This window comes from Oncorhynchus gorbuscha, unplaced genomic scaffold (genome assembly GCF_021184085.1).
Source record: "Oncorhynchus gorbuscha isolate QuinsamMale2020 ecotype Even-year unplaced genomic scaffold, OgorEven_v1.0 Un_scaffold_6849, whole genome shotgun sequence".
NCBI classification, from domain to species: domain Eukaryota; kingdom Metazoa; phylum Chordata; class Actinopteri; order Salmoniformes; family Salmonidae; genus Oncorhynchus; species Oncorhynchus gorbuscha.
This window is the reverse complement of record NW_025750360.1, coordinates 1-8,220: the sequence shown is the minus strand read 5'-3', so window position 1 is coordinate 8,220 and position 8,220 is coordinate 1. Positions and strand designations below refer to the sequence as shown.

At 39.8% G+C, this 8,220-nt stretch overlaps 1 protein-coding gene across 1 annotated transcript; it reads right to left on the bottom strand.

The window, feature by feature from the left end:
• Positions 1 to 1,419: 1,419 nt before the first annotated feature.
• Positions 1,420 to 8,172, bottom strand: LOC124029571 (up-regulator of cell proliferation-like). The gene is made up of 2 exons (XM_046341234.1): positions 7,454 to 8,172; positions 1,420 to 5,348 (listed from the first exon to the last, which is right to left on the bottom strand). Exon 2 carries the CDS (start codon positions 5,335 to 5,337, stop codon positions 2,803 to 2,805), a length of 2,535 nt encoding a protein of 844 aa, XP_046197190.1. The 5' UTR covers positions 5,338 to 5,348; positions 7,454 to 8,172; the 3' UTR covers positions 1,420 to 2,802.
• Positions 8,173 to 8,220: the final 48 nt, after the last annotated feature.

Sequence of the window (8,220 nt, the reverse complement as noted above, 5' to 3'; positions counted from 1 at the left end):
ACAAAACGCACAAATAAAATATAAAACATTCATTACCTTTGACCATCTTCTTTGTTGGCACTCCTAGATGTCCCATAAACATCACTATTGGGTCTTTTTTTGGTATTAAATCGGTCCATATATAGCCTAGATAAAAATAGCGTTTTATAACGTAACGTCATTTTTAAAATTTAAAAAGTCGACGATAAACTTTCACAAAACACTTCGAATTACTTTTGTAATGCAACTTTAGGTATTAGTAAACGTTAATAAGCGATCAAATTGATCACGAGGCGATGTATATTCTATAGGGGTACGTCTGGAAATAATGTCTGGGTAAATCTCAACCAAAATATCCGGTCGGAGACCGGAAGAAAGGCGCTGCCTTGTGTCCATTTGACCAAGAAACAAATCGTAGGCAAATGACAAGACTGTTGACATCATGTGGAAGCTGCACTTTTTCCTGCACTTTTTGATGAAACGCACGTTCTGTTATAGTCACAGCCGTGATTTAACCAGTTTTATAAACGTCTGAGTGTTTTCTATCCACACATACTAATCATATGCATATACTATATTCCTGGCATGAGTAGCAGGGCGCTGAAATGTTGCGCGATTTTTAACAGAATGTTCGAAAAAGTAGGGGGTAGGAGTAACAGGTTAAGCAAGACAGCCATATCAGCTGTTTTTTAAAAGGCAGTAAATGAGGCTGAATGAACTGTTTCGGTGCCAGACAAGGCTCCGCTGATAGCCAGGTGTAACAGTGGTAAGATGTTGGGACAGCTTTATGTAGGCCCTAACAGTTTGTGTGCACCGTTTGTCACCGTTATAGTGCAATTAATGTATTGTTTAGTGTTGTGCAGTGTCTTTGCTGGGATGCAGCCCACTTTTTTTTGCCCCACCAAGATTGACCTGTTCATTTCCCCACTGGATAGGAGTGAATGGATGCTTTCAGAGGAATGGAGTCAACATGACTGTTTAAATCTGTTGTCAGTGTAGAATCACCTAATATCAAAGCAATTCACTTATTTCCTCAATCAAACCTGGTCTTCCTCTACTTCTCTTCTCTCTTTCTCTCACTCACTTTAATATATTTGTGGGTGTATTTGTTCTTACTGATTTTCATTGCTATAGAAACAATCCCGAACAATACTTAATGTCTGTTTTAATTGCATAACCTACATTGTAATAATAAAATGATTTGTAAAGCACTTTTCATGCATTTTAATAGCACTACGCCATATAGTCAATTAACAAATATAGATTCATTATTTAAAGAAAAGGTTTGTGGTATGATTATACTGTATAATATAAGGTAGATTAGAGGGGGGGTTCATCCTACTGTATAATACAAATATTTCAAGAGTTTTAAAATGTTAATTATAATATTTTTATTCACTTAAAATATATCTATGAGGGAATGAAGTAAAGTAAACTTAATCTCAATGAACAGTTTTTATTTAAAAAGTCCTTCAATGATAAGTGGTATACATTGTTGTTAGTATGATGATAAGTATATTAATCATAGGATAATCATAGGATATGATACATGGATTTTTCTACAATAAAATAATGCTGCGATTTTTAAATTAGATATATAAAAAGTATTTCAATGATAAATGTTGTACATTTGATGTTAAGTAGGTGATGAATCATTGGTTATGCATTTTGCTAAAGTAAAATAATGCAGATATTTTTTTATGAAATCAGATGTGTATACATTCTTTACATTTGACAAATCTCAGGCAAATAAACAAACAATGGAATAATGAACTTGTTACATGATGGAAATGAATATTTTAACATGCATGCAACTAAAGTAGCCCTTAAAGCAACTTCCTTTCATAAGATGAGGACTAAGATGTTATCCGCTTACAAACATACATACATACATACTTGTTTAAGGCTTTTGTATCTGTTTCAGAGGCTTTTTGTAAAGGTGTAAAACATAGCATTACATATAGAATCACATCTCTATGGATGTAAATCTAATGGACAATATTTACAATCACAGTATGTACAGTCTACACTGATCTATGGACCCTTTTAGTCCATCACTGGGCTAGTCCTTCAAAGACTGTATGAATGATATACAAGATAAAACTAAATCAAACCAAAGATAATATACAATATCGAGGCTCAAACAAACAAAATTACCTTTCTTTCATAATTAGTTACACTTCCCTCTTGTAAATATATATCCTTGTTTCATTAAATTCATCCCAATGAGCATAATCTTAATTTAATTTTAATCCAGCTGTTTATGCAAATTATATGAATATATTTTTTCTAATGTTGAGATTTGTCTTCATACTCCAGTCCAAGTCAACTAGTAGTCAACAGTATGAATATAATCTCTACCCGGCACAGACAGAAGAGGACTGGCCACCCCTCAGAGCCTGGTTCCTCTCTAGGTTTCTTCCTAGGTTCCTGCCTCTCTAGGGAGTTTGTTCTAGCCACTGTGACTCTACATCTGCATTTCCTGCTGTTTGGGGATTAGGCTGGGTTTGTGTATAATTATCTGCTGATGTAAAAGAGCTTTATTAATACATTTGATTTAATATAATATCATTTTTTAATGACATTTTTTAAAATATAATATCGGCGTTAGATTGACAAAATCAATAGGAGACCCCAGCAGGTAACTCAACCATAATAGTTTAGATAGCTGGCAGCTAAACTCATTTAGCAATCTTTGTTTTGCTGACATGGGCTAAATGACTGACTGTCAGTGACTTACGTAACAAGAGAAAACCTGCTGATATAAAACCAGCATTAACTGGTGTATGCATCTGCAACCAAGCTGTTTCTGACACTTACCATTCATTTCTCCAATTTGACAGACTCCCACAAGCTTTGTGTCCACTTCAGGAAATGTGTCATGTCATCATTACTCTGGCATTTGATTAAGTCTGGCATCAAGCTCTTTTTTAAATCATACACAGCCTCACTGTAGCCAGCATTGACTGGAGCCATCGGGGGAGTCCCATGCCAGAGTCCTGGGATGTACCAGCTGCTTGTGTCTGGATCATACTCCATCACATCAGTGAACTTAGTGATATTCTCCTTCTTCTCCATTCTGGCTGCTGCCTGGGTCATTTCATTCAACTGTTCCAACAACTTCTTCCGTTCTCTCATGTTGTTGTCATGAGCAGACATGTCTGACATGTTTTGGTACACAAAATGACATACTGGCTTCTTCCCCACTTCCTTCATCCTCATAAAAGCATGAACAGCAATCTGCAGGATGTCTTTCATCTCTGTGTTGTTCTCCATGGACATGTTGATGATAGTGACATCACTGAGTCCTATCACCAGTGTGGCCAGTTCATTGTCATGTTCATAGTGTTTATCAAGTTCAGCCAACTCTGGTGATTTCAACCCCTCTGTGTCAATCACCATGATGAAGTCACATTTCAGCTCCTCCTTGAGTTCTTTGTTGACTTTAATCAGTAGCATGAAGGCCCCTCTAGTGCATCTTCCACTGCTGACAGCAAACTGGACCCCAAACATGGTGTTGAGGAGAGTGGACTTCCCAGTACCTTGGTCCCCTAAAACTGTCACAACCCGGATCTTGCTGTTAGAGTCCACAAGATTATGCAGCCGAGTCAGAACAGCTGATATCCATTTCAGAGTGATATTTGATGCATCTCCATCCACAAGCTCAATGGGGACACCATCCAACAGCATCTGAGCACACAATCCAGGGAGATTCTCCATCTGTTCCCTTTGAGGGCTGTATTCAGGGAGGGAGCTGGCAGCTTCATATAACTGGCCCAACTCACGCAGGAAGTGTTCAAGACCCAAGGAACAGTCAGATAATTGCTTATCCAAATCTTTAATGTCGTCTTTTTTCTCAGGAGAATTTTGGCAAAGATCTTTGTACTGGTCCCGCAAAGCAGACAGGTTCTGACGTGACAGATTGTCCAGATTTATCCGCATCCATTTGAGGAAATAGGAACGCTCCGCTCCTGAACCTGACAATCCTAAAATGAAGCTTTTCATTCCATCTGACATGTAAAATGTATATTGTTTCTTTCTCAGCTCTTCCTCCTTCTCCTTCAGAGATCTCCTGTAGTGTTCAATGTCTTGACCCCCTTGTTTTCTCAGTCTACATCTCTCTTTCTCCAACTGGGAAAGCTCTTTCCAGATTTGCCCTTGTAAGGGTAGCTGTTTGTCTTTAAATTTGACTGTGTCTCTGATGTTGCTGGTGATTTCATCTGCCATCTTCCTGGCACTCTGACAGTCATGGCAGTCTTCATCAACCAGAATCCCACTGTGACGAGCTATGTCAGTCATGTTTTCCACTGTCAACCGGTATGGACTATTTTCAATGATGTCACCAACAGATGATTGCAGGGTTTTGACAAATTCTGCATCGTTTTTCTTTTTCTTGACAATCACATTTTGGTCATTGATACTGCAGTTTGTGATCATTTGTTTTAATGTGTCTACTCTGAAAGATTTTCTTTGAGAGTTGACGACCAGAAATATCTCTGCTTTTGTGTTTTTGCTTTTCAACAAATTGAGATATGCCTTTAAATCATCAGTGAAAATGTAAACTGCAGCTGATGTTTGACACAGAAAGGAGAACTGTGTTTCAAAGGACCTGATGTCTCCTCTGAGATTGGCCACCACCACAGGCTTAGTGAACATGTCTATGTTTCTGTTCCCACATGGAAGGTACCAGCTGATTTCAACCAGACCATCTGAAATTCTATGGGGGATGTCGCCACATTCCATATCATGATGAACAAATGTATCATGGTACTGTTGAGGGTTACTAAGCAGTTTGTTCAAGATCTGAGACTTGGACACTCTAATCTCACCTAACCTAACAAAGGACACCATAGGAATATCAGAGAGTACAATTCTCTCCTCCACAAAAGCCTTTGTGGATGTTTGGGTAGAGAGGCTAAACTTCTTCACTATGTCCCTCAAGGCCCACAGCATCAAAGTGTTTTGTTTTGTGTCACAGTTGGGCAGCAGCAGAGGAACAGCAAACTGACACATGGACATTTTCTGGACCATCTCCTGCTGCAGGAAACCATCTGAACACAGAAACAGGGCAGTTATCAGGTCCAGTGGATTAATGACATCACTGTTAGCAGAGTCACTTTTTAGATTCTCAAAACGGTCTGTACCCGGAAATGAAACTTCTGCATCAGTGGTCAGACATTTGACACTCCTAGCATTCAGATTTGCCATCATTAACTTCTTCAGGAAGGCCCCTGGAAGTGACTGCATAGTGGTAAGAGGTTCATCTGATGTAGTATCAGCATTTATCTCAAGGACAGTACTTAATGTCAGCTTGTTTTCATAATGATCTTCTAGTCCAGCCTTTGACAACAGCTCCATCAGATAGGATCCTGTAAATAGAAAGGAAGATCAGGAAATATGAAATATTCAGGAAAATAATATAATAATATAAAATAAATAATATAAATATATTTCTCATCAGGGAAGATACTGTACCTTTACATCCCACTCTGACACATCCATTATGATTATTTCATTTACATTACAGTCATTTAGATAACTAGTCAGTTTGACACCAGAGATAATACTTAAGTAGGTTACTTCATTACAACATTCGCTTAAAATGTACCTTACAAATAACAGTGTTGGGTGATATGAAAAGCCATATTCAATAAATGATAGAATAATACTCGTAGGAAAGGTTTTCATCTTTAGCTCACAATCTGTGGATACTATACAATTAGAAATATTCTCAATGTATGTAAAACATCACAGCACAATTGAAAAATATATGGCACATAGAAACCAAACGATGGTGATCTATGGTGATGGGTGGGATGGGCTGAGAGTGGCTATGGGGTGGGATTAAAGAGCTAAAGTCTATGGTGATGGGTGGGATGGGCTGAGAGTGGCTATGGGGTGGGATTAAAGAGCTAAAGTCTATGGTGATAGGTGGGATGGGCTGAGAGTGGCTGAGGGGTGGGATTAAAGAGCTGAGGTCTATGGTGATAGGTGGGATGGGCTGAGAGTGGCTGAGGGGTGGGATTAAAGAGCTAAGGTCTATGGTGATAGGTGGGATGGGCTGAGAGTGGCTGAGGGGTGGGATTAAAGAGCTGAGGTCTATGGTGATAGGTGGGATGGGCTGAGAGTGGCTGAGGGGTGGGATTAAAGAGCTAAGGTCTATGGTGATAGGTGGGATGGGCTGAGAGTGGCTGAGGGTGGGATTAAAGAGCTAAGGTCTATGGTGATAGGTGGGATGGGCTGAGAGTGGCTGAGGGGTGGGATTAAAGAGCTGAGGTCTATGGTGATAGGTGGGATGGGCTGAGAGTGGCTGAGGGGTGGGATTAAAGAGCTTGTTGGTAATGTATTATTGTGATTTCTGTATATGAAAGTACCAGGTATGTAAATGTATGTATACGTATGAGAAAAGATGTAAAAATAAAAATAAATTTAAAAAATGTCCCCCGAAGAGGTGGGTGATGTAACGGTTTTCTTCTGGTGAAAGAGAGGCGGGCCAAAATGCAGCATGGTTAGTTTTGTACATCTTTAATAAAGATGAAAATACAACAATCTACAAAAACAAGAAACGTGAAAAAACCAAAACAGTCCTATCTGGTGCCACAAAGACAGGAACAATCACCCACAAGACACCTAAAGAATATGGCTGCCTAAATATGGTTCCCAATCAGAGACAACGATAAACACCTGCCTCTGATTGAGAACCACTTAAGGCAACCATAGACTTACCTAGAGTACTACTCTAACCACAATCCCATAACAACAAACAACCCCAGACAAAACAAACCACAATTTTTTTCGCGCTTTTCGCGTTTTTGTCTTGGGGTTTTGTGGGGTGTCTAGCATAGTCTATGGCTGCCTGAGGCGGTTCTCAATCAGAGTCAGGTGATTCTCGTTGTCTCTGATTGGGAACCATATTTAGGTAGCCTGGGTTTCACTGTGTGTTTGTGGGTGATTGTTCCTGTCTCTGTGTTGTTTCACCAGATAGGCTCGGTCACTTTGGTTTTCTTTTTTACTTGTTTTGGAAGAAGAGAATGTGCTCCATTCTCCTTGCAGAGATGGTGCTAAATACATCAACACGGTCGGTCCCTGGGATTAGGCTGGGTGATTGTTCCTGTCTCTGTGTTAGTTTGCACCAGTTTAGGCTGTTTCGGTTTTCACGTACGTTTATTGTTTTTGTATTGATCGTGTTTATTCGTCTATTAAACATGTATCGAATTAACCACGCTGCATTTTGGTCCGACTCTCCTTCGACGGAAGAAAACCGTAACAGTAGTCACCTGGAATGCATTTCAGGTGTGCATTCATACAAGTTAATGTGTTGAATGTATTTACTTCTTAATGGTGTTTGAGCCAATCAGTTGTGTTGTGACAAGGTAAAGGGGTATACAGAAGATAGCCCTATTTGGTAAAATACCAAGACCATTATAATAACAACAACAAAACACATGCAAAAACAAATAATGTACTTCCTTACTTGTGGTGAGGGTTGTTAACACCAGTTGACTTTTCCTTCCATCTTCCAGCACAGTACAGACAGAGACAGAGTACTGAGTACCACCTTGCAGGTCAGAGAGAGTGATGCTGGGTGAAGATGTGGTAGTGATGTGTGGTTCTGTCCCTGGACAGTGGTAGGAGATCTGGTAATGATGTTGGGTTTGGTCCAATCCTGGTGGCTGGTTCCAGCTAACAGCAGCTGATGTGGTGTCCAGTGAGTCAACAGTCAGCTGGTCTGGAGCAGGAGGTACTAAGGGAAAATATATTATTGTCAGGTCTACAGTTTAACTCCAGAAACATATTACAGGAGTGTTATAGGTTTTGGGGTTGTGCTCATTTTTTTTCGAGGATGGTTCTGTTTGGGTTTGACCTGATTGGAATCATCCTCGTTGTTCAGGATGTGTTTCACCTGTTGCCTCATTAGTCAGTTGTGCTGGCACAGGGGATATTTAAGAGCAGCTGACCCAGGTGCTCCATTTGGCATGAGAGATGCTGGAAGTTCTTGACCACGGTTTAGCTCTTACTCTTTGAGTCTGATACAAATGAAGTATTTTATCCTGTGTTCTCCCCTTTGATTTGCTCCAATTGCTTTTAGCTCCATATTATAAGTTGGCGTGGGTTTTTATTTTGGTTTGTCTTTTCTCCCGGCAACTTAAGTGGGCACTTATGGGGGTATCTTTTAGGACCCAGATTCTTGTTGCTAGTCATCTTTCAGGGAACATGCCATGGGTGTCTAAGAACCCCTCC

Coding starts and splice junctions, on each gene's coding strand:
- LOC124029571 (XM_046341234.1), bottom strand. CDS start 5,337: ATGGAGCTGTTGTCAAAGGCTGGACTAGAAGATCATTATGAAAACAAG.